The 24,873-nt window shown below is 43.4% G+C and overlaps 3 protein-coding genes and 2 long non-coding RNA genes across 5 annotated transcripts in view; 3 read left to right on the top strand and 2 right to left on the bottom strand.

Moving 5' to 3' along the window:
• Window positions 1–8,282, top strand: part of abca1b (ATP-binding cassette, sub-family A (ABC1), member 1B) — a 38,942-nt gene extending 30,660 nt beyond the window's left edge. Inside the window, exons 21-37 of the mRNA XM_036943019.1 lie at window positions 93–370; window positions 470–1,017; window positions 1,140–1,191; window positions 1,307–1,820; window positions 1,976–2,260; window positions 2,407–2,545; window positions 2,652–2,896; window positions 3,029–3,206; window positions 3,339–3,599; window positions 3,762–3,885; window positions 3,985–4,298; window positions 4,404–4,510; window positions 4,608–4,884; window positions 5,438–5,541; window positions 5,907–5,999; window positions 6,386–6,629; window positions 6,819–8,282. Of these exons, the coding sequence (XP_036798914.1) occupies window positions 93–370; window positions 470–1,017; window positions 1,140–1,191; window positions 1,307–1,820; window positions 1,976–2,260; window positions 2,407–2,545; window positions 2,652–2,896; window positions 3,029–3,206; window positions 3,339–3,599; window positions 3,762–3,885; window positions 3,985–4,298; window positions 4,404–4,510; window positions 4,608–4,884; window positions 5,438–5,541; window positions 5,907–5,999; window positions 6,386–6,629; window positions 6,819–6,974 (3,919 nt within the window). The 3' untranslated portion in view covers window positions 6,975–8,282. The remainder of the gene's footprint in view (window positions 1–92; window positions 371–469; window positions 1,018–1,139; window positions 1,192–1,306; window positions 1,821–1,975; window positions 2,261–2,406; window positions 2,546–2,651; window positions 2,897–3,028; window positions 3,207–3,338; window positions 3,600–3,761; window positions 3,886–3,984; window positions 4,299–4,403; window positions 4,511–4,607; window positions 4,885–5,437; window positions 5,542–5,906; window positions 6,000–6,385; window positions 6,630–6,818) is intronic.
• Window positions 8,283–8,369: 87 nt separating this feature from the next.
• nipsnap3a (nipsnap homolog 3A (C. elegans)) lies at window positions 8,370–13,261 on the bottom strand. Its single transcript, XM_021561293.2, has 6 exons — window positions 13,035–13,261; window positions 10,762–10,969; window positions 10,341–10,502; window positions 9,449–9,598; window positions 9,239–9,325; window positions 8,370–9,116 (listed from the first exon to the last, which is right to left on the bottom strand). Exons 1-6 carry the CDS (start codon window positions 13,107–13,109, stop codon window positions 9,040–9,042), a joined length of 759 nt encoding a protein of 252 aa, XP_021416968.1. The 5' UTR covers window positions 13,110–13,261; the 3' UTR covers window positions 8,370–9,039.
• A 119-nt stretch (window positions 13,262–13,380) lies between these two features.
• LOC110488864 lies at window positions 13,381–15,662 on the top strand. The gene is made up of 3 exons (XR_002468494.2): window positions 13,381–15,147; window positions 15,354–15,388; window positions 15,556–15,662. It is a non-coding gene; the product is annotated as an uncharacterized LOC110488864 (long non-coding RNA).
• Window positions 15,663–16,468: 806 nt separating this feature from the next.
• Window positions 16,469–18,962, top strand: LOC110488862 (exosome complex component RRP40). The gene is made up of 4 exons (XM_021561292.2): window positions 16,469–16,758; window positions 17,557–17,706; window positions 17,981–18,132; window positions 18,307–18,962. The coding sequence occupies exons 1-4, from the start codon at window positions 16,543–16,545 to the stop codon at window positions 18,512–18,514; spliced, it is 726 nt and encodes a 241-aa protein (XP_021416967.2). The 5' UTR covers window positions 16,469–16,542; the 3' UTR covers window positions 18,515–18,962.
• Window positions 18,963–19,163: 201 nt separating this feature from the next.
• LOC118938698 lies at window positions 19,164–24,688 on the bottom strand. Its single transcript, XR_005035935.1, has 3 exons — window positions 24,151–24,688; window positions 23,813–23,916; window positions 19,164–23,021 (listed from the first exon to the last, which is right to left on the bottom strand). It is a non-coding gene; the product is annotated as an uncharacterized LOC118938698 (long non-coding RNA).
• Window positions 24,689–24,873: the final 185 nt, after the last annotated feature.

Below are 24,873 nucleotides of genomic sequence, written 5' to 3'. Positions count from 1 at the left end.
TATAATGACCATATTTATGTCAATAGTTACATTGGTTTGTTATGAGCAGTTGTTATATGAAGTCTAACGTGTTTGTTTTTGGGTTTGACCAGGCTGACCGTTGAGGAGCACATCTGGTTCTATGCTCGCCTGAAGGGTCTATCTGAGGAACAGGTGAAGTCTGAGATCGAACAGATCCTGATAGATACTGGCCTGCCGCACAAACGCACTTCCAGGACCAGCACACTGTCCGGAGGGATGCAGAGGAAGCTCTCTGTGGCTCTGGCCTTTGTCGGGGGGTCAAAGGTTGTGATTCTGGACGAGCCCACTGCAGGGGTCGACCCCTACGCCCGCAGGGGCATCTGGGACCTCTTGCTCCAATATCGTCTAGGTAACCACTAACTCCTTACCTCTTTTTAGCAGCAATGCATAACAAACTACTGGGGGGAGTCCTGTGTGATAACTCACTGTTTTCCCTTCCCCTCTCCAGGTCGTACCATCATCCTCTCCACCCACCACATGGACGAGGCGGACATCTTGGGCGACCGCATTGCCATCATCTCCCACGGCAAGCTGTGCTGCGTGGGCTCCTCCCTCTTCCTGAAGAACCAGCTGGGTACAGGCTACTACCTCACCCTGGTCAAGAAGGGCCCAGAACCTTTCCTCAGCTCCTGCCGCAACTCCTCCAGTACCGTCTCCTTACCTAAGAAGGAGGAGGATTGTCCCTCTGAGAGCAGCTCTGACGCAGGCCTTGGCAGCGAACACGAGAGCGAAGTAGCTACCATAGAAACTGCTCAGGCAGCTTCCATCTGTGAAAGTGCCTTCGTGCCCCCCGACGTCTCCCTGATCTCCAGCCTGATCTTCAAGCATGTCCCGGCTGCCCGCATGGTGGAAAACCTTGGCCACGAGCTCATCTACGTCCTACCCTATGGCGCCGCCAAGGACGGAGCCTTCGTGGAGCTCTTCAAGGACATGGACAATCACCTCCCTGACCTGGGCATATCCAGCTATGGCGTCTCCGACACCACCCTGGAAGAGGTACAACTACAATAGATTATTAAATGGATAATGGGATGGATATCTCGTTTCTAGATGCTCAAAGTGCTTTACATTGCATTGGGGAATAGTGTTTGATTTCTGTCTTTTCTATCTCCTCATAGATTTTCCTGAAAGTGGCAGAGGACAACGGAGTTGACACTGAAGTTCCCTCAGGTAAGAACCCTTTAGAAATCGCCTGTGGGTATGACTCGGATTATTAAGTCTTGAATGGTTCTCGAACATGTCAGCATCTGTTAATTGTTGTTATTTTGTATGTGTTTTTGCCTAGACGGTACACTCCCCCTGCGCAGACGTCGTAGAAATCATGCCTTTGGTGGAGGAAATGCCTTCGGTGGAGACCACCAGAGCTGCCTTAGACCCCAGATTGATGACGACAACAATGAACATAACGACTCGGACGCAGACCCAGAATCCAGAGAGACAGACTTCTTGAGCGGATCGGACGGTAAAGGCTCCTACAAGGTGACGGGATGGAGTCTGAAGAGGCAGCAGTTTGTGGCCTTGATTTGGAAGAGGTTTCTGTACGCTCAACGCTCCAGAAAAGGTTTCTTTGCTCAGATTGTACTCCCTGCTGTGTTTGTGTGCATTGCCCTGGTCTTCAGTCTCATCGTCCCACCTTTCGGAAAGTACCCCAGTCTGGAGCTGCAGCCATGGATGTACGAAGAACAGTCCCTTTTCATCAGCGATGACGCCCCTGAAGACGCTAGCACACAACGGTTATTGAGTGCCCTCACCGAAGGACCTGGGTTTGGAACGCGCTGCATGGAAGGACAGCCCATACCGTGAGTCTCAATATGCCAGGGTCTAACAAAATGGTTATTTCCATTTGTACAATTTCTCCTGTCTTTGAGGAAATAAATATGACAGATAGGCACATATTTTCAATGTTCTTTAGGAGATAATGACTCTCAATCTCTCTCTCTCCCTCCTCTCTCAGTGACACTCCCTGTACGATGGGTGACGAAGACTGGTCCATACCGGAGGTCCCAGAGACCCTTCTGGAACTCTTCCGCACAGGTAACTGGACCATGGAGGAGCCGTCCCCCGCATGCGCCTGCAGCTGTGACGGCCGCAAGAAAATGCTCCCTGAGTGTCCTGCTGGAGCCGGAGGACTGCCACCCCCTCAGATGAAGATCAGTGAGACAGACACCCTGCAAAATCTGACCAACAGAAACATCTCTGACTATCTGGTGAAGACCTATGCAGAGATCATTGGGAAAAGGTATCACCTTCATATATATATTGCATGTCTTTTATAACAGTGGTATGATATAGTATGTACAATGATTGAGTTATACAATTGTTTTTGTATACCTGTCTAGCCCAAATTGCCATTAAATAATTATGCTTCTTTTTTTCTTATCACAGTTTGAAGAACAAAATCTGGGTAAATGAATTTAGGTACGGTGGCTTCTCATTGGGTGCCAGGAGCACCAACGTCCTCCCCGCAGCTGACGAAATTGACGACGCCATTGCTCGAGTGAGGAAGATTTTTGAATTGGAGAAGGTGAGACTTCCATTCATTCATTTCCACATTCACTATAACTCAGTTTCTGCCACTGAACACAACATCACTTTCACCAATCTAAACCATTGTTATTATATATCTTCAGGGTGCAGCCGCAGACCGATTCCTGGAGAGCTTGTCTAGCTTCATCAATGGTCTGGACACCAAGAACAATGTCAAGATTTGGTTCAACAACAAGGGATGGCACAGCATGGGAGCCTTCCTCAACGTGATGAACAACGGCATCCTGCGCTCCAACCTGCCCCCTGGCAAGGACCCCAGCAAGTTTGGCATCCGCGCCTTCAACCACCCGCTCAACCTCACCAAGGAGCAGCTGTCCCAGGTGGCACTGTAAGTACCCACGCCACAGACATCTTGGAACAATGAAATCATTAAAGTAATTGACCTAGTAGAATGTAGAGTTTGTAAAGTGTACCAAGCACAGTGTACTCTCCTTAACATCCAACTACCCCCTCTCTGTAGGATGACCACCTCAGTGGACGTCCTGGTGTCCATCTGCGTGATCTTTGCCATGTCCTTCGTCCCAGCCAGCTTCGTAGTCTTCCTCATCCAGGAGAGAGTGAGCAAGGCCAAGCACATGCAGTTCATCAGCGGTGTGCAGCCCCTGCTTTACTGGACTGCCAACTTCATCTGGGATATGGTGAGAACTCCTAACCGCCATTTTGAGTATTTCTTCTGAGCATTTAGCAGCTGTTTTCTACTAGTGTAAAGCGCTACATGAACAGAATTAGTTTGATTGATTGCTAACCTTGTCATCTCGTTTGTCTTGCAGTGTAACTACATCGTCCCGGCAACGCTCGTCATCATCATCTTCATCTGCTTCCAACAAAAGGCCTATGTGTCGTCCACCAACCTGCCAGTGCTGGCCCTGCTTCTGCTCCTCTATGGCTGGTCTATCACTCCCCTGATGTACCCGGCATCCTTCTTCTTTAAGATCCCCAGCACGGCCTACGTGGTGCTGACCTCCGTCAACATCCTCATCGGCATCAACGGCAGCATCTCCACCTTCGTCATGGAACTCTTCGGAGACAACGTAAGGGACACCACACATTGGCTGCATAATGTGGTGTGCTCATCCTTGCCTAAGGAAGCCATTTCATTTTTTCTTTTTAGACAACAGAGAGAATTAACACAATCTTTTGTTAATGTTCCACTAATCTGGTGACATTAAGGGTTAAATATTCCTCCTCTTCAGGAAATTGGGGGTATCAACAACATCTTGAAGAACGTTTTGCTGATCTTCCCTCACTTCTGTCTTGGCCGAGGTCTCATCGACATGGTGAAGAACCAGGCCATGGCCGACGCTCTGGAGAGATTTGGTAAGAACTGCATTTCCCCATGAGCCATTTTTCCATGTAATTCAGCGCAGAGGTGTCTCTTGAACATTTCTCTAAACCCACTCCTCCTGCTGTTCACAGGGGAGAACCGCTTCCGATCCCCTCTGGAATGGGACATGGTGGGCAAGAACCTGTTTGCCATGGCCGTGGAAGGAGTGGTCTTCTTCATCATCACCGTCCTTTTCCAGTACCGCTTCTGCATCAAGCCCATAAACCTGCACACCAAGCTCCCTCCGGTGGGCGAGGAGGACGAGGACGTGGCCAGAGAGAGGCAGAGGATCGTCAACGGACTGGGACACGGAGACATCCTGGAGCTCCGACAGCTCACCAAGGTCTACAAGAGGAAGCAAAAGCCAGTTGTAGACCGCCTGTGTGTGGGCATCCCTCCTGGAGAGGTAAGATTAGATTATTTAAAACAAGTAAATACACAATGCAATGACATGCAATCTCTTTCAATCTCCTTTGGTATATTTCCTCTGTTTCCTTTCTCTTTCTCTCAGTGCTTTGGCCTCCTGGGTGTGAACGGAGCTGGAAAGACCACCACATTCAAAATGCTGACAGGAGACTCCATGGTCACCAGTGGAGAAGCTTTCCTGGCTGGAAAAAGGTAAGTCAGCCATTTTGTGCCAGAGAGCTCATACTAGGTATTACAGTAGAGAGCTTCAGTAGTCTAAATGTGATACTTACTTTTTTTGCTTTGGTAGTATACTGCGGGAGATAGACGAAGTGCACCAGAACATGGGCTACTGTCCCCAGTTTGACGCCATCAACGAACTGCTGACAGGCAGAGAGCACCTGGAGTTCTACGCCGTCCTGCGTGGAGTGCCCGAGAAGGAAGTGTGTGAGGTTGCTGAATGGGGCATCCGTAAGCTGGGCCTAGTGAAGTATGTGGACAAGGCAGCAGGAAGCTACAGCGGAGGAAACATGAGGAAACTCTCCACGGCCATGGCCCTAATAGGAGGACCACCCGTCGTGTTCCTGGTACGTACTATGTCCCAACACACACACAGACCTACATAAACTGTAACCACCAACACAAGGGGATCAGACTGGTTGCATCAGCTTGGAGGTGACCTTGATGTGACATATCAACAAAGGAACCTCCTCTAAATCAGATAACTGGTGTTTCATTGTTCTCCCGGTGGGGATTGCAGCAGCGATGGTTGTGTAATGAGGGTTAGATTAAAACTCTCCCACTGGCACACCAGTGTTCTCAAATGGTTCCTGGAAAATCATAGGCTTATGTTTTGCTCCTATTGGGCTGGAGAGAGGGGCTGACCACATCAGCTGTGAGGGGATAAAGGGAGAGAGAGACAGAAACTGAGTGGTGAGACAATGCAAGAGACAGACCAAGAGACATGGTGAGAGCGAAAGAGAAAAGACAAACAAAGCCAGAGAGAAAGCAAGTTTCTAATAGCATAATGCAACACTAGAAGAGCCATAATGCCTTGCTCCCCCCTGCTGCTGGTCTTCTCTGTGTGTTTCCTGCTCAACCTGTGGGCCAACCTTAACCTGGCTGTGCTCTTTGTGACAGGACGAGCCCACTACTGGGATGGACCCCAAAGCACGCAGGGCCTTATGGAACTGCATCCACAGCGTCATCAAGGAGGGACGCTCCGTGGTGCTCACCTCGCACAGGTAACCAGAAACACCAAAACACCTCAGCCATGCTAGGCTAAGAGCTAACTGCTATACATTGAAATGCATGGTCTTGTTGTTGATTGGTTGGCAGCATAGCTTATGTACGGTATAGGCTGCGGTTAGGCAATCCTCATTCGCACAAATGTAGCCTATTGGCTTGTACTACGTAGTTGACATGATTCAAAGTATTGCTTACCCACTTACTGTGCAGGATGACAATATTAGCTTTTGGAGTGTTAACTTTAATTTGACAAGGTATTCGCTTATTTGACATAGACTAACCTTTGCAGGGATGTGATTTCTAGTTCATCAATTCCTTTACACTGTACTTAATGTCTGTGTCTACCATTTTGTGTCTTCAGTATGGAGGAATGTGAGGCCCTGTGCACCAGAATGGCCATCATGGTCAACGGCAGATTCCGTTGCTTGGGGAGCGTTCAGCACCTAAAGAATAGGTAAAATGACAAGTCCTTTCACTGATGCATATGAAACAAGCCAATACCTACAAAGTGTGCTCTGTGGCTTTAAATACAGTAAATTGCTCAAATCATGTATTGATAGATTTTTTATTTTACTATTTTTAACCCCCCTAATTCATAATGTTTTAATTTTTTTGTGTAAATCTAGATGTATTTGTTTATAATTCTTAACAATACTTTTTTGTATGGTTTTGTAATCATTTGAAAGGGGAGGTGCCTGCCTGCCTTTCAGGTTCCTGAAATCTCTTTGATTGCCTTTTAAACGCTCATCTTATTTTCTTGTGAGCCAAAAGAATGCTAAAATATTTTTTTCACCTTGTCGCTCCCCCCCCCCATATTTTCTCCTTCTTCTGTCTCTCCAGGTTCGGAGACGGGTACACCATCATCCTGCGTGTGGCGGGGGCGGACCCTGACCTGCCGCCGGTGATGAAGTTCATTGAGAGCGAGCTGCCGGGCAGCACCCTGAAGGAAAAGCACAGGAACATGCTGCAGTACCAGCTGCCTTCCTCTCTCACCTCCCTGGCACACATCTTCAGCATCCTGGCCAAGAACAAGGACCTGCTTCGGATAGAAGACTACTCTGTGTCGCAGACCACACTGGACCAGGTAAGACGCCATCCGTCACTGATTTAAGGCTTTGTGGTCAAGAGTTGTTTTCGTTGAGGTGCGATTGTGGATTACAGCACTATGCATGTTTGTCTTTCTGCATGTTCTTAGTAGACTGGACATAGCATGTACGCTATTGAGGATTGGGATGTACTGTGATAATAGCTTACACGCTCTCTTCTTTACCAGGTGTTTGTGAACTTTGCCAAGGACCAGAGTGACGATTACCACTCAAAAGACAATTCAGTTAAGCGCAAAGAGGCAGTGGTGGACACTACCCCGCTTAGCTTGCGGCAGGCTGAAGAGAAGCTAGCCGAGGAGAGGCTAAAGGAGAGCTTGGTGTGAGCAAACAGACACCATCTTCCACCCAAAACTGGAACCCGCAAACAGTGTTGGACTGAGTTTATGTCCTTGCATTATTACAGTAGTATTTTAACGTTTTAATTCTTCAGCCAGGTGTTGCCCTCGGAAGGGCCCGGCTGGAAAGCTCAATGCAAAGTTTCCTAATCGTGCTGAAGTGAGTTGAGGCCCAGAGAGCCCTTCACGATAGTCATTAAGGAGAAAGAGTATTAAACTTGGAATAACTGCCATAATTCTATCCTGTGCTTCAGCAGATGTTATGCAGTGTATATGTTTAAGGAAACTGTGTTCATTTGTGTAATTCCAATTAACTGGTTTCTACCAATGATAGGAAAATAATTCATGGTCTGTTTCTTTTGGTTTTGTTCTCCAAGACCAGAATTACATGAAGAATCCCACTCATTTCTGTGGCCAAGGGATGTACTGTAGAATCTGAATTGGTTTGATTTTGTTTTGAAAGATGTACCTTTTATTTATATATCAAGGAATAGTTTCATTTTGTTTGGCTAAGTACATTGTGGCATTACTGTAATTATGAATGTTCTTCCTTGTAGTTCAGTACCTTACTATGTAGTGGACTCAGCCATTTGGAAACACTCCAATTGCAGAGACTAAGTACACTTTTCAATGTACACTATGCAAATAACTACAAGTTAAAAAATATATATATAAAAAACATTTTATAGCTTTTACAGAAAACTAAAAGATTTGTTTGTGGGTTAAGACACATTAACATTTGCAATGAATACCTCAACACAACATACCACAGTGCCCTGCCAGACAAACTGTTAAGGATACTTCAGTATTTTCACCACCTAACCACTAGGTGGAAACAGAAACATTCCCTCCATGGGTTGATAATAGTAAATCGAGTAACATCATCATGGATACTGGAAGGGACCAACCGTGCCGTGTCAGTTTTGAACTCCTGTCATAACGTGTGACCTGGAAGCTTGTCATGTATCGTTGCAGAGACCGGTGCAGTCAAGTGCCATTTTATTGTGAAATTCATTTTGTGACTCAGTATTTTGAAACAAAGCTTGCCTGAAATGAGGGCAGTTCAACATTCCAAGCACTTTATTTGTGGTGTTAATTGGAATATTGTTTTTGCACTGGAATTTCCACAGACTGTATACAATTGTTTGTTTTGTTTTTGATCAAAAAGAAAGAATCCTACCAAGAAAATTATTTATTTAATAGCTGTTTGTTTTGAATGTATTGAAAGGCTGTGGGAATGTCTGTTACTCGCCCTGTACAATACTTATTTACACAATAAAACCCAGCAAATCGTCAGTCCTGGCAAGTGTTTTCCATTCTCTTAATCTTGTGTCAACATGGCCGTAAACTTAATCCTGTCCAAAACCACATTTTACCAGAATGTTTCATTTTGAAATATGTCTTTATTGGTCATACATTTTCACATAACCTTCTTATTGACAAAGGTTACAGAAAAGCGCATTCTAGTCCAGACAAGTATTCATGTGGTATGTACACGATGAATAAGGCACAATTATCTATACCTATTAATATAGTATGAATGGCGCTTGTAATGCCAGAGTAGTGGGTTCGATTCCCAGGACCACCCATATGCAAAACGTATGCACGCGTCTAAATGTGATATATTATAATACATATAATATAAATCTAATCCATTACTAACATAACTGTTTGATTCAGGACAGAGGCATTTCATATCTAGCAGTTCTTTACAACATATAAATGCATTTCACTAAATGCATTTCACAAGAGCCATATATTGTTAAGACTGAACAGTCCTCAGTAGAATGAAATAAACATTGTTATAGCCAAGGTCCTAATTATACTTGGTTCTGAGTGACTTATATATTGATATCAGTATAACATTCATAATTACAATTAATACATTGTTTGAGTGCAACTGTCATCACATTTAGATGATATGATCACCATTGGTTGATTGAAGAAATCTCAGTAGCATTTTATAACCTCTACTTAGGTCTATAAACAGTGTAAGACGCATATTAGATCCAGTTGAGGTTCAGTCCCTTTAATCCTGGGTTTCAGTGTGAGATCACTTGAGGGGAGAGTAGGGGCAGGGGAACATGAGTTTGCTCGTCTGCGACTCCAGATAGGTCACACTCTCCCTCACTTTGGGGAGAGAGATCATGAGAGAGATTTGGAAGAGTGCAGATAGAAACTAAAATGTGAATAGAGCTGTCAAAATCCCCTTTTCTTCCTGGATTAAAAGGGGAATAAATTGAAGGGCTTACCGGCTGCCACCACCCTGGCATCACCATGGGCTTTGTGGCGTACTGCTGCCCGTTGGTCCGGACTCTCATACCACCACAGGGCATTGACTGGCAAACAAGGAGAAATCTCATTCTGCCTCACACTCTTGCATTCATATTATAATATCAGTGTTGTTACACATGTGTTAGATCATTCCATCCTGATAATCATTGACCCGATTGTTACTGTACCTTTGTTGAGCCGTCCAAACTCGCTGTGAAAGACCCCTACCAGGTGGGCATGCCCCCCGGCAGCGTGGGTACTGACTGCAGCCTGGAAGGCCTCCCCCCACACTGCTGGGCCTCCTGGCCTCATCTGGAACGATGCCAACTCATATACCCCTGAAAATACACACAACGCCCTTAATAATATGCAACATATCCAACTATCATAATTTCTTAAACCAACCCCTAGCCTCTGCAAATGCTTTAAAATCGAGCTCAGTGGTTTGGCAGAACACTAATTCTAGAGCAGTTAACAGTGCATTCAACTGTCGAGGGTGATACAACATAGCACTACAGAGCTGTGTTGAAAGGAACTTTTTCTTAATTGGAACACAGTGGTTTTGTTTACCAAATCAATATGAATATCATGTGCTGTACGTTTCAAAAACTCCTTTTAAATTAGGCTAAACTCCTCCCTGTGGGGAAATCACTCATTTACATTTCAATCAGTAAGCAGACGCTCTTATCCAGAGCGACTTACAGTTGCAAATTAGGTTTAAGTGCCTTGATCAATGGCACATTGACAGATTAGTCACCTAGTCAGCTCGGGGAATTCAAACCAGCAACCTTTCGATTACTTGCCAACATGCTAAGAAGCGAGGCTAGCTGCCACCACCTCTTTTGGGTAAACATGGCTGATTTCATTTCCTGCTAAAAACACAAGGTGCTATCCTTTACTTACAATAAATATAATATAACTAAAAAGATTAGTGTTGTCCAAGGAAATAAACACAAAAGGTCAATACACACGCACAAATACACACAAACAAAGGAGGGAGAAGTTCTGTTTTTCTGTCCTGGGACAACTAAACTCAAACAGTGTCAGACAAGAGGGTGATTATTTAACTCAGCTACTCACCACCTTCCTTGGGTGGCCTGTCCACCTTGCTCCAGGGTACTAAATACGTGACCTCGTTGTCCTGAGACATGAGCATGGGCATGGCCTTGGAGATGTACTCCTCAATCCATTTGGGGTCCTGAGCCAAGGATGCGCGCACACCTGCCCGCTGAGCATAGCTGTCTAGATAGCGACACAACAGGAGAGACAGTGAGATATACTGACGATACAATGGCTTATTTTACATTGTTCTCTGGGCTTGAGTTCATGCAGGTTCCCTTACAGTCAATTTAGGATTCCGAAATGCAAACATGAGTGCTTGCTTATTGCAGGTGAATATCCATTCCTTTATACAATTTCAATGTACAGTATTTCCTGAGTTGGCTGAATTACACATGGACTGGTCCTCAAAGCCCTAGCTTGCTCTCTGCCTCCTCCTCACCATACTTCCAGATGTGGAAGACCTGGTTCAAGCCTCCGTACTCTACACTCCAGTAGCCCAGGAGCTCAGAGTGAGCAGTACGCAGGTGGATCTTCTCATTGGTCAGCTTGAGGAAGGCAGCGTTCTTCTCTGGAAGGATTCTGTAGGTACGGAATTCATAGAAGGTCCCTTGTTGCTGCTGGGGGCCAGTGGAAATACAGTCTAGAGCCTGACAGGAGAGAAGTACAGTCACTGCTGACACCCTGTGGTCAATGTGGGTTTTTACATGAATTCTATAGTAAGCGAATTTTGCTGAGACAGATTAAAGTACACGAACAAAAACGATTGATTTCAAAGTTTAATAAACAATAGAATTGTTTGCACAGGAACTACTTTTAATAATTTCCACTGAACATTTTACAAAAACACATTTACAGGAAGAAATTTACATATCCAACGTTTGGTAACAGAATAAAACTGAAGGAGATTTTACAGAAATTATGTTAACAAACTTTGAATCTGCAGGTTTTTTTTATGTACTGTGTAAACTGTTCAAAGTAGTCGTTGTGCATAGTATGGCTTGTTAAACCTTGAAATGAATGTTTGTTTATTTAATTGTTTTAAAGAAATTGGGAGTCTCAGCATACTTCCGTTACCATGGAATTAATTGTCCATTACTGACAGCATGAAATTCTAATACGATACTATATATATTCTAATTTCTCTCTTCATTTCATGTTTTGTTTTTTTGCTTGAGGGACCCCGCTGGATACTTTATTCAGTGTCATGACTTAAATGTGAGTTTTAGTCAAACCTTTGGTGTCGTCTTTCCGCTATTTATCACGTTAAATTAATCTTAAACTAATTGCCTACTCCTATGAGCAAAACTATTCTGGTCCTGTTTCCCGATAGCGATGGAATTTAGGCTAACCGATGTTTTATTGATGCATCGTTCCTTCAACCGCCGGAGATACACGTTTCCCAAAACACCACGCAAATACATCGTTGGAGCATGTGTCGATACTGGTATGATCGAAAGAAATGGAGTGCTGTTCACGGGTCAGCTTTCTGAATGCAAATGTACTTTTACATTTGAATTATTTCACAATACTGACGACGGATCAGCTTCTAGAGAAATATTACCGTTTACGGCTACAAATATTGATGCGTCTTATTGCTTACCCAATAAAAATGCCCTAAATCACTGATTTGACACGTCATTGCGCACAGTTAGGCTACACATCATAAAATATATTGAGACAAATTACAGACAGTAGCCTGTAGCAAAATATAACTAAATTGATTGAACATGGAATGTATTTCAATGTGATTTAAATAGGCCTACTGTTTATATTTTAATGCAGTCATCTCAGTTTTAATTTGAAGCATATTTTTTATACTTCGCTTGTTTGTATTAATTGCAAAGACATTGGTAACTTTATTTGTAGTGAACTTTATTCTGAAGTTATCTGCGGTCACAGACTGATAAACCCAATATTTAGCGGAGATATTCTGTGTAGCCTATAGGCCTAAAGTGACGCGGTAGGGCAAAAAAAAGCATATACGAAGCACTTCGACCACTCGTAGAAAAGCTGAGGCAAAAATTAGACTACGAGCGTTTTCAAGGGCAACGTTAACGATGGTTTTGGGAAACAGCTCGGAGATTGAACATAGCATTGAGATGCTTTTGGAAAACCGGGCCTTGGCGTTTTGGAATCAGTTTGCTACCCAACCTTTCATTCAGTTTGGTCCAAAGGTCTGTCGTACATTGGAGTTTGACTTCTTCCAGTCTAAAATGTCTGCAGTGTGCATGACTTATATTGCATAACGTTACTCGTACTCTTGCTTCGAAAATCTAAGACAATGTTACATTATTATGCAAAGTTAGATATGGTAAATTATAAAAACAAGTCACACACTGTATCCTATAGGTCCATTGTAAATAAAACATGTAACATGCATGACATTTTCTCATAGAATGACTTAATGAAGTTAAGGCAATAATTTGTCAAACGACGTGAAATTAATAATAGTGCCATCTGCCGACCGGTTGGGCTACATACACCGAGGGCAAATCTCTCCTAGTTTAATATTTCGCAATACCACGCGGATATTGCAAAAAAAAAAGCGTTTGCATAGATAAACTGAAACTCACATTGACTTTTGTCGAACCTGGTGACTGTTAAGCTACAAACTTGAACTTTAAAAAAATAATGTTTTAACAATCGATTTGCATTGGAATTTGCCCTCATCCCACTGTCAAAATAGACCAAATTATAATAGTCCAAACTTACCACGTAACCATTTTTCAAGCAAATATTTTCTATAAGCCTTGACGATCTGCGAAATGAATTTCTTACTGTAAACATTTCGCTTCAAAGTTTTTATAATAACACTAGTGTCACAAAAAGTGACCAAGAGCACCTTGCGAGTTCAGTCAGAGAGGATGGCGGAGCGAGACGTTTCACTCTCGTCCAAATCTGTACAAAATAACGAATTTATATGGGTTTCTTTTGGATCTAAACTCCATCGCCTGCCTTTGTTGGGCGGAGACATTAGCATATCGTCATTACATACAAATCTCTGGTTCAGTAAACTGTTTTTGAGTTGTCCGAAGAGGCGAAGCGAGAGGATTTTACTCCGCCCAAAAAGGATTTACTCTGTCCTTTTTTGTATGGACGTCTATGAGAGAGTGTCGAATATAAGTGAGGCTAATTTGATCGAATAGAAGTTTAGTCTGTTACACATATGTTAATGTATAAGTGGATGCACGTGGCCTTCCGGCGACATTGAGAAAAACAAAGATCTGCCCTCTCATTGGCTAGAATGGTCCCACCTGATCTCACTTGCCTACGCTCAATTGTGGACATGTATTTCCATTGTTAGAGCGGTCACTCGGCTATCTTGTCAATATAATAGATAATCTTTGGCGTTGTGCAGTTGTAGACTACGGAAACCGAGAGAAGCTCAAATTTAGAGATCCATGAAAAAATACTCCTTTGAGCTACCTTTCACATCTCAATGATGGTCTAAGGGAGAAGATAAAATGTAATTTGGTAACGCATAGGAAGAATGAAATATGACATGTAATATCCACACTTGGGTGAGTTAAAATATTATGAATAATAAAAAAGTAACATTTGAAAAGAAAAGTATAATTTACTATTCCGAATATTTAATCCAACCAGATTGATACCACCCCCTCTAGTCTGATTCATCTCAAACTTTCGTCCTCCCTGTCACTAATTTTAGAATTTAGGGAAAGAGGAATACCTAGTCAATTGTACAACTGAAGTGTGTCTTCCGCATTTAACCCGACCCCACTTGAATCGGAGAGGTGCGGGGGATGCCCTAATCGAAATCCACGTCTTTTGAGTCCGGGGAACAGTAGGTTAACTGCCGTGCTCAGGGGCAGAACGATAGATTTTTACCTCGTCAGCTCGGGGATTCGATCCCGCAACCTTTCGGTTACTGGCCCAACGCTACCTGACCGTATTGTATTGAGCCTTCTGTGGTAAAATTATTATATAAATCATATTTGATTGACTGTACATAGTATAAGTCATGTGAATGAGAGCCTCATTAACATTAGCACAAAGACAATGGGTTTGTCGACGTTGCAGCCGACAGTGCAGGCGACTGCTGACTGACTGAGCTACAAATCACCATGCATCTTTAATAACTACTCATTAGTATTTGTAGATCAGTCAGGCAGTAACCATTTACTCATAATGCATCATGGATTTGATGCTCTCGAACACGGCCAATATCTGTATACATACAGGTGAAAACAAGACCAGGTTATGTTGTTGTGGGGACCAAAATATTACAAAATTGGTACACATTCAGTGAACATAATGTACAGTCTTTAATTCAGTGCTTTAAAAAAATGTATTACATAGTAAGGTTTGATAGTTTATCTTGGTCAACATGTATGCATTTCATCATCAACAACACCAGTGTCACACCCCTGTTTTTATTGGGCGCTCAGCAATATTTAAGCAGTAGGAATGTTCATCCCTTAATAAAGGCCTGGACAATAGGGGGCCTCTGCCGTAACTGTTGCTGGCGGGCTGGTCAGGTGCAATGCCGTCAAAACATCAGCTTTACCCAACACAGGGTCACATTATTTCACAGACAAACAGACGCGACCTCCACTATATGACAACGCCACTCCATCCACAGGGACTAAACCAACAGCAGACCTTGAGCAAGAGGCACATCGCAGATAATACAGTAGCAAAGGAGACATCATAGAGATTATAGTGTACTTTTGGAGCTGCATTCAGTAATTGGACCTATACCAACTATTGTTATCAGTTGAATTGGATCTCTTTTGGTCAGACCACATGAACATGATTGGGAAAACTCTTTTGCTAGTCTGCCTGGCTGTCTTCTTTTCTGCAGGTAAATACATTAATCATTTATATGAACAAAATGCCTGACTATTCTGTACATAATTCATGTTTAATTTCCATTTAGGAACAGTAGTTTGTCAAAACATGACAAAGATTGTACTGTCGATTGTACTGTTCATTAGCAGTTATGATAATAAATGATAGGTAGTAAAGAATAATAGGTTACATTCTACTTGTGGTTGTATGTTACATTAGTAGACGCAGCAGACCAGTCCAGACTCTACAGGAGGGTGAGGCTTCCATTACAATATTATCATTACAGTTCCCTTTACTAATGTGGCAACTACAAATTAATTCATGAGAATGTCCATGCATGACTATAGACAACCAGGATTGGTTTAGTCTTCCAGGTGGCAAGATTATGTCATCTTGAAATGTTATTTTATTATTTTACTAGCCATCTTGTGGGGATATGAGCCAATCCCAGGCATGCCCGCTCAACTACTCCCCAGTGTGCGGTAATGATGGAAACACTTATCCCAACGAGTGTTCTCTGTGTGTTCACCGGCTGTGAGTCTACCATATATCAGTTTAATTATCCTGAAATGTTTCCTCTCTAATTGTTTGGGTGTGCTGCTCATCTCTGTAGCACCCCCAGCGTCATCCACGCACAGTTGTACATTTTGTTATAGCCAGTAAGCACAGGGTGGTGCTACATTTGCCTGGTTGCAGGATCTGAACAAAGAGATCTGGTGACTAGGCAAGTGATTTTCTACTCCACCTATGAAAAAAGATCTATAGAAAACACAGAATTAGTCCACTGGAAAGCTTTATAAGAGACATTTTGCTTGCTTTAAAAAATCTTAATGGCTGTTTGTTTCTGTGTCTCTCTTAAGGGAAACCAATGCAGACATCTTGATAGTGAAAGACGGAAGTTGCTGAAGAGTAGCCTACTCAAGTACAGATGATTCCGCTGTGAATGTGATATTATCATCACATTTATCTTTGATTCTGTGATTGTAGAAGTAGTTTTTTTATGGAACACTCATGCACAGTACACACACACAATCATTTATAATCATATTGATTTGTATTCAATCATAACACTATCTTTGTAAAGAATAAATCGATTTTTCAGTCCCAGCTCCTGTGGAATCTTTTATCATTAAAGGTCCAGATGCTCATTATTGTGTCCACATGGTTTGTTTATTTGATTGTGTTATATTGTCCTGTTTTTATGTCATTATTCACCTAGTATGTTGATTGGAATACAATACAGAAGATATTACACCTACAATACATTTAAGTCACATTCTTAGTAGTAGTAACTTGTAGTAACCACATGGGTGAGCTACAACAAATATACTTCCGTTTTTGCTTTTTCTTCCTAGATTTCCTGTGTCACATTTATTGTTTCCGCTATCAGAAGTGCACATTTACAGACATGCTGAGTTGTTTCAAAGATAAAGTTGGTGATGTTTTATTACCAGGAGATGTATTTTCTTTTCAAATGCCTGAAAGTATCACCGACAGCAAACCCGAGAAAGTTGTTTGTGGACCAGGGCTTCGGCGAAACGGAGATGAAGTTCTCGTTTGCAAAAGCGGAATCCTTCGACATAAACAACCGAATCTGTACTGGATAGACTCTCAGCAAAGGAGGGTATGTATCTGGAATAACTGATAAATAGCTACCTACCTAGATACCTAGCGATATCATTCAGGGTCAGATTCATTATATGTGTTTGAAGAAGAAACGCACGATGCGTTGGTAACCACGTGTTTTTACAAAGAAAGGCGCGTGCCTATGGTATCTGCAGAGTTTGGCTACTATATTTAGTTAGCTAACGTTACCATCTTTGTTACAGTAAACAGACAATTCACAACCCCAATACAATTATGGTCTTGGCAGGAATGAGTTAAAAAGGTTGAAATTGATGGCATGCATGAACATTTTGCACTCTAGTACCAGACTTGGACTTCCCAAAGGAGATAAGTGATTGTTACCGGTTTTGTGACAAATCTTCCACCTGCCAGAATCCCCCTCCCTTCGCGTGAAGGCGCTCACACTCAATTCTTCATTGCTGCTAGTTGAGATTTCTGCTCTTCACTCCGTCGTCAGTTTAGCCTACATTTCACGGATCTTAGTAGCAGAAAGTATTTTATTTATTTATGTCCTTCAAGGCAGCTGTCAATGATCAGTTAGGCTGCGTTTAATTTTATGGTGTTTTGATCGCGGGGGAGGCACTAGTAATGCCTGCAGTTAAGTTTTCAGTGAAATGTAGCCTAAACTGACAACGGAGTGAAGAGCAGAAATCCCAACTAGCAGCAATGAAGAATTGTTTGTGCGCGTTCACGCGAGGGTGGGGGGGCAGAATTCTGTCAGGGGGGAGATTTTCCGCACAACACAGGCAGTGTCCTTTTCAAGTTATGGACTCGCTGCTTATTTCCTTTCGCCCAGTATGTTCCAGGGAAGGGGGAGAGTGTGATTGGCATCATAACTTCCAAGTCAGGTGACATCTTCAAGGTGGATGTAGGGGGGAGTGAGCAGGCGTCACTCTCCTACCTCGCCTTCGAGGGTGCTACCAAGAGGAATAGACCTAATGTGCAGGTCAGTATTGTCACAAACACTTCTTTATTCTTCCAGGTGGAAGGCTCACTATTTTACAACTTGACGTTAGATGGTTCTTCACCCTAAAAAGTAGTCTACGGGCCAAGAGAAAAGGTCATCCAGGGCTGTTCTTTAAACAGCCACTACAAACTTCAGCTAACAATTAATTGCAGGCATGTGAGCACGTAAAGAAAGTCAAATTCACCAGAAATCAATTCAATTTAAAGTTTGATGGCACTAGTCTCTCAATTTTGTTTCTGTGGTGCCGTTGCAGGTGGGGGACCTGGTGTACTCTCAGTTCATCATTGCCAACAAAGACATGGAGCCGGAGCTGGTGTGTATAGACAGCTGTGGACGAGCCAACGGGATGGGGGTGTTTGGAGCAGGCGGGCTTCTCTTCAAGGTATCCCTAGGACTTGTACGCAGGTATGTCACAATAATAAAACTAGTCTATGGTCATTTAGCAAGTGTTATTCAAAACAGCATCACAGTTAACATTCAGCATATGATCTACATTTTACAAATCTATCTAAACATTCTGTAATGTTGCACCACTCAACACGACCCTGGTTCTGAATAGTAATTGCCCTCTTTATCCAGGCTGCTGGCACCCCAGAGTGAGATAGCCAAGGACCTGGAGAAGATGTTCCCCTTTGAGATTGTGGTGGGGATGAATGGGCGGGTGTGGGTCAAGTCCAAGACCATCCAGCAGACCCTCATCGTGGCCAACCTGCTGGAGAGCTGTGAGAACATGACAGCCCAGCAGCGACAGACGCTCTTCAGAAGGGTGGCCGACGGATCCATCTAGGCTAGGGGAGCACTCTGCTCCGGAGAAGGATGTTCGAGAACTGTCTGAATTAATGGGGTTTGTCTCAATCATTTGAAGGCAAGGAGGCATTGGTGTGGTTGTCTCCTTTCCTTGTCTCCTCTCCTGACTACTGAGCTAAAAGTGATGAATGAATCACAACTGAGTGATGAATGCAGTGTAGTTGAAACTTATCAAGTCAAAGGGGATTTTGACCCCAGTGTGTTTGCGCTGTGTGAATAATCAGATTTTTTTTTTTACATCTGTTTGTCAACTACATTTGAGAAATAAATAATCTGGGTTGATTAAAAATAAGTGCTCCTGTTCAAACCAGTCCACAAGGGGTCACCACTTTCAGTTACCTTTGCTAGCATGATAACTGGAACCACTGATATAGTAGCACATATTGGTCATGCCAACTGTAGAAGCATAAACAATTATTACTACACAACTTTGTCCACATGGTTTGTTTCATGCATTGATTCAATTGTCAGAAAAATTGCTTAACTGTTTGTTGAGAGAAAGCCTACGCCTCTGGGTAATTATGTACATGTAGGTAGAGTTATTAAAGTGCCTATGCATAGATAACAGTAGCGGGGGGGGGGGGTAGCCATTTGGGTAGCCATTTGATTAGCTGTTCAGGAGTCTTATGGTTTGGGGGTAGAAGCAGAAGCCTCTTGGACTTGGTGTTCCGGTACCGCTTGCCGTGCAGTAGCAGAAAGAACAGTCTGACACCGCCTGGTATATAGATATATGGGCAACTTGGTGTGAGGTGATACTAAGAATTTGATTATGATGATGCCAATGACTGACTGGACTGGCTGCCATGAATTCCAGCGACTGACAAATACCAGCCCCTTCTCTCTGTCCTGAGATGAGACACAGATGAGGAAGGACGGTATAAAGTTAAGCTTCATGACAAATACTGGTCCCAAGGGCACCAAGTCTGCCATCTGTGGCTACACTTAGGGAAGAAAAAAATGTTCCAAAAGTGTTCTTCGGCTGTTCCCATAGGGGAACTCTTTTGGGTTCCATGTAGAACCGTCTGTGGCAAGGGTTCTACATGGAACTCAAAGAGGTCTCCTATGGGGATATCCAAAGAACCCTTTTAGGTTGTAGATAGCATCTTTTTAACTAAGAATGTGCCTCACCGCCAGGACTTTCTCCGCCTGTGAAACCGAAGTACATCATTATGTAGTAGATGGAATGGAACGCATGGAAGACATTTTATGTGAAACAGGGAGGTGTATCTATTCAATCTCCACATGACTATTTGTTTTCATTCTTACCTGCTGGTGTAACTCCTGGGTTTTCAAAAGGAGGATTTGCGCTAGGATTCCTGCAGGTTCTGTACATGGAATGATAGGGTTGCATTAACATTGTATGAATAGTAGTTATTTTGGATTACAGTCAACGTCTGGTAAATGCAACTTTATTGCACTAAAACAGATTACACTTACAGTATCTGAAGTGTACTTATCAGGAGTCAATTGTGGAGCAATGTTAACATGAAACATACCTAGTTTGATGTTTGTATCGCCGTTGAAATTAGCAGACATGGGGCTGTTAAAAAGCAACAGGGACAAGCATACACTGAGAACACATGGAAATCTTGGACTCTGATGACGTCAATGGAAAATCTCATGACAGGGATCATCCCATTTCCTCATAATGAGAGAGAGCGAGAGAATGTAACAGAGAAGAAGGTGGAAGAATAAAGTGAGAGTGTTAGTGAGTAGGAAGTTTCCAGCTTCCTCAATCAAGAAGGACTGTCTGTGCGGTCTGTGCCAGTGTGGAGTCATGCAACGTTGCATCAGCCAGACAGCCATAAGTACATGGTTTTGGGCACATACCTCTCAGTTGCAACAAATAACATTAGTGCAAGATCAGCTAAACTGTAGGGGGAGATTAGTCCAGTATGCTCCATGAATAAAGTGCCAGGATTGGTCAGTATGAATGTAATAACATTATGTAACACCTATTCCTGAGTAAGCAGTGTACTTGGAAGTGAAAAGAACAGAGGAAAATATGAAGTAGCTAAGTTGGTAGAGCATGGTGCATGCAACATCAGGATAGTGGGTTTGATTCCCAGGACCACCCAGACTTAAAACGTATGCACGCATGACTAAGTCATTTTGGATAAAAGCAACTGCTAAATGGCATATATTATGATAATAATATAAATACAAAATAACCGTCTTTACATATTTTTCAAAGAAAAATACTGCTATCTAGGAGTGCTTTCTTTACATCCTAAACGTAGTTCTGTCTTAACCCTTCTCTCCGATTAGTCCTTCATAATGACATCATTATCACCCAGCTCTGATTGGTCCTTTCATAATGACAGTGTCATATCGGTGAGAGAAAGTGTCTAGCCCTGCGGTATTCCAACCATGTCTTCCCAGTCTGCATATCCCACGAATCCATGTTTATGTGTCCTCGGGGACCAGGGCAGTAAAAGGCAGTGCACCGTGGACCACAAGCTCAGGGCCAAAGAAAATAGTCTCAGAGAGGGATTAGTATTAGCTTAAGCCAGAAATCAAAACTCCTCACCAGCCTCAACAATAAACAAGAACATGTCAGAGTCCTCAGACTAAGACAATGGCACTCTGTGTCAACCAGTGTAATTGGGTGTTACATGAAGAAATGGACATTGGTCATGGGCTTTGTGGCTGTAACAAGCTTGCTGTTACATAAGGTTGTTATAATGTATACATAGCCAGATTTGAGCACAGCTGTTAGAGAATGGGCTCTCCAGATTCCCCTCTTTCCCCTCACAGACCAGAGGCAGAGACTGTCTAGAATTATCTTTGATCAGCAGTATTCTAAGCCAGAGAATCCTCAGAAATCCACAATACACATAACTCATAGGTATGTCTATAGCTTGTCTATTCAGCATGTGTTGGCATATACTGGATGGTGAAGCATGTAGCACAGTAAACTGCAAAAAGTAGCATCTTGGCATAAAAATGGTTCTCAGGTTGCATGAACTTTACTAAAGTGATATTTTAACATAAAGTACTGGAAGTATAATACATAATATCTCAGGTTTAAAAAAAATATATGCTTGTTATATTATATCACATTTTTATATGTTAAATGAAAGTTTGGGAACTGCTGAAGTGGAGTTTGGAGGAGAGGTATGTTTGAAAGGAATCAGTCTGCCACATGTTAGACCGCTTCAACGTGACATGGTGCTGTAGGAAAGGACTCCCAAAGAGGCAGTTACCAGGTTCTCTTCCTTTATTTCTTTCTGTGGGCCAGGCCTAGAGTGGGTCACCTCACGGATCTTAAGTCCTCACTGAATTTTGACTGCAGATGAATAACAGACACATTATTCCCTTCCAATCTCTCCTCCTCATCTTGTTCCTCCATTTCATACACGGCACTCTCCTCCCTCACCCTCTCCTCCTTTCCAAAGATTTCCACTTTCGTTTCCCAAGTGCTCCTAAGAGACAAAAAGATGTGGACTGACAAACCCATGCTTCTGGCTCTTCCTTTATAAGTCTGACCATTTCCAATTGGACTGACAAACCACTGGTTTTTGTTCCTCCGTTAGAAGTCTGACTGTTTCTCCGTGTTCTGGAGCTATCAGCACTCTGATGATGCAAAGAGTGAAAACAATGAGAAAATAAAATTCTCCATTACCTCAAGATAAAGGTAGAGATACTGATTCCATCCCAAATCCACCCATACTCTATGACGACCATAAGGTTTGGATAGGCGTAAGGCAGTAATACGGAGGACATTCTACCCAGCCTATAAAAAGAGCAAAGTAGAACCACATTGATTTTATCCATCTGATTCTTTCAGCCCTCGAAGTGCACCAATATTAGAGGCTGGGGGTTCCTTACCCAAGGGCTGAGGGGTGTCCTTGTTGAAGCAGCTCCTCCCGCTCAGTCTCCGGTGCCGCTAGGAGAACCCTGAGTAGCCTGTCACTCTCCATCAGGTTGGTCACTCCTCTGCAGACCCCAGCCTCTGTCTGAGAGACACCACCTCCCTTTACAGGGACTCATTCATCTGCAGATCATCAGCCAACAAAGTGGTGTTACACAAAATAGTATATGTCTTTACTGTGGCATTATTATAGAGACAACTGTTGTGTGGCTACTCACAACTGGTGTGATGATTGGTAAAACCTGACTTCTACTGGTTCACAACCCCTTTCAGTTTTCTGTTAGCCTTATCCGGTGAGGCCTGGGTTAGATACTACCGAGATGTCTGGCAAGATTACATGCTTCTGTACAAATACGAAGTGTATAAGGAACCACCTGAATCCATTTTGGGTGTGAATCCCTGTACCAGTTTAGTTGGTCTGGTCTTCCATGGCTCCACCTGCTTGCTGCCATGTTGCTCTGTCTTTGTGGCCAGTCTCTGTGTGTTTCCTGGAGGCTGAAGCGTTCCTAATACAGCTGGGAGTGGAGGGCTTCCATACGGGCCTCTGAGGTATCCCTTACCTGCTCCACCAGGCCCTAGACTCCTCCAACAGATGCTCAAGGTTGTCTCGCTCCTGAAAACACCAACAGTTTCTTGGGTTAGGGCCCAAACACAGCAGTCAGCCACCCATAATTATTTTCTCATGGTGTTTACATGATCGGTGTCAGTTTTGTCATGTTATTAGTGAACAAAAGGATGATATAGAGTGATTTACTTTCAAATGTTGACCTTTGTCCACTGCTTGAGAAATAAGCTAGGTCGTTGATATTATGGTCCTCTCTCTGACACTAGAGGAACGGTACCGAGTCAATTCTCCTGATTGACAGACAGAGGTCAAAATGAAATATATAATTTCAGTGGACATATGACTTTCATAGTGGGCAGCTTTCATTCTGCCAATGGGAGGATAGTTTCCTATGCTTATGAAGGGTTTACAGGAGTCAAGCTGAATGAGACACTTTCCCCCAGAACAGAAAACCTGGTCCAGTTGGGCGCTAATGATCTCCAAGTCCAACTTTAACCTGCCCACTCTGAGGACGAGACAGAAAAGTCCTGGGCAACATGCAAAAAGAGAAAGCCCCCCCCCCCAAATGTCTTTATTATTATTTAACTAGACAAGTCAGTTAAGAAATGTCTTATTTACAATGACGGCCTACCCCGGCCAAACCCTAACCCGGATGACGCTGGGCCAATCGTGCGCCGTCCTATGCGACTCCCAACCACGGCCGGTTGTGATACAGCCTGGAGTCAAACCAGGGTCTGTAATGACGCCTCTAGCACAGATGCAGTGCCTTAGCCGGCTGCGCCACTCAGGAGCCCAATGATCCACTGCAATGATCAACAAGCACCATAGTTATTCATTACCTTCAGTAAAGGTCACCACATGGTGGGATGTAGACATTCCCTGATAACAGTCTGGGATGGAGTTTTACTGGTCGTTTGATCTGCCGAAGATTCAAAACAAGTATCTGTGGGGGAAGCAATTAACAAATATGGGTCAAACTATGGCACAAGTTAGCAGTTACCCTATGAGAAAGGAAATCCACTCAGCTAGGTATTTATTTAGATGTGTCATTAGCCTAAATTCCCTTCCTTTAGAATCCCTGATACAAAATGGAACACAAACATAATGGAATGCGGCAAGCGTCATGAAAGACATAGCCTATACTACAGAACAGGTGGCAGCAGCAGCTGTCTATTACCTGGGGTTGTGCATGTCGGCTCCCTCAGCCCATTCTCTGGAGCAGTCGGAGCCTCTGTTTCTGCAGAGCACTTTCGACCCGAGCCAGACTGACTTCCAGATCTCTCCTACGCTGCTCCGAGTCCAGGAGGCCCTGAAGGTCAACCGTCCCAGGTTGGGTGAGTCGAAGTCAGCCAGGTGGCATATCATCCACGGGGTTGGAAAGTGGAAAAGACTTCGGCCTCTGCTGCCAACCTGTGTCAAAACCCCTGCCCTCCATAACACTGCAGTGTTCACGACACCACCTACAGGTAACAGCTTCAAGCTGGTTGTCTCAACTCAAAACTGCATGAGTGAGACTGATGCAACGAAGAGGTAGTTACCTCTCACCTGGACGTTTTTTTTTTTCCTTCACTAAATAAAATGTAGAAAGCAGTTGGCTTGTCTTTAGTTTAAAAAGGTACAGAGGGCTACTCTGCCCGCCCCTACACCTTTGTCCCGTCAAGCATCCCATTGCTCTGTGCATAGGACACTTCTGGCCAATTCCAACACTGAACATTAACCAAGAGGGCGCTTAACAGAATTTAGCTGGCTGACCCAATGCTTGGACAAAAATAATGGTGTGAGGGGACTTTCAGGGACAGTTTCCCAGGCACAGATTAATGTTCTCAATTGAGACTTCATTCCAGGGCTTGATCTGTGTCATGGAAACCACCCCAAGTCTTCGACCCATGTTAATGAACGA

The sequence above is a fragment of the Oncorhynchus mykiss genome, chromosome 14 (genome assembly GCF_013265735.2).
Source record: "Oncorhynchus mykiss isolate Arlee chromosome 14, USDA_OmykA_1.1, whole genome shotgun sequence".
NCBI classification, from domain to species: domain Eukaryota; kingdom Metazoa; phylum Chordata; class Actinopteri; order Salmoniformes; family Salmonidae; genus Oncorhynchus; species Oncorhynchus mykiss.
Note: the sequence above shows the minus strand (reverse complement) of the source record. Positions and strands in the feature narration are given on the sequence as shown.

What these genes read in the sequence shown, in the direction of transcription:
- nipsnap3a (XM_021561293.2), bottom strand. Translation starts at nt 13,109, where the DNA reads ATGTTTACAGTAAGAAATTCATTTCGCAGATCGTCAAGGCTTATAGAA. An exon ending in CTTCCACATCTGGAAGTATG is followed by an intron (nt 10,503 to 10,761) that starts GTGAGGAGGAGG and finishes GTCGCTATCTAG; the next exon opens with ACAGCTATGCTCAGCGGGCA. An exon ending in CAGGCCACCCAAGGAAGGTG is followed by an intron (nt 9,599 to 10,340) that starts GTGAGTAGCTGA and finishes GTGTATTTTCAG; the next exon opens with GGGTATATGAGTTGGCATCG.
- LOC110488862 (XM_021561292.2), top strand. Translation starts at nt 16,543, where the DNA reads ATGCTGAGTTGTTTCAAAGATAAAGTTGGTGATGTTTTATTACCAGGA. An exon ending in TAGACTCTCAGCAAAGGAGG is followed by an intron (nt 16,759 to 17,556) that starts GTATGTATCTGG and finishes CCTTTCGCCCAG; the next exon opens with TATGTTCCAGGGAAGGGGGA. An exon ending in TCCCTAGGACTTGTACGCAG is followed by an intron (nt 18,133 to 18,306) that starts GTATGTCACAAT and finishes CTCTTTATCCAG; the next exon opens with GCTGCTGGCACCCCAGAGTG.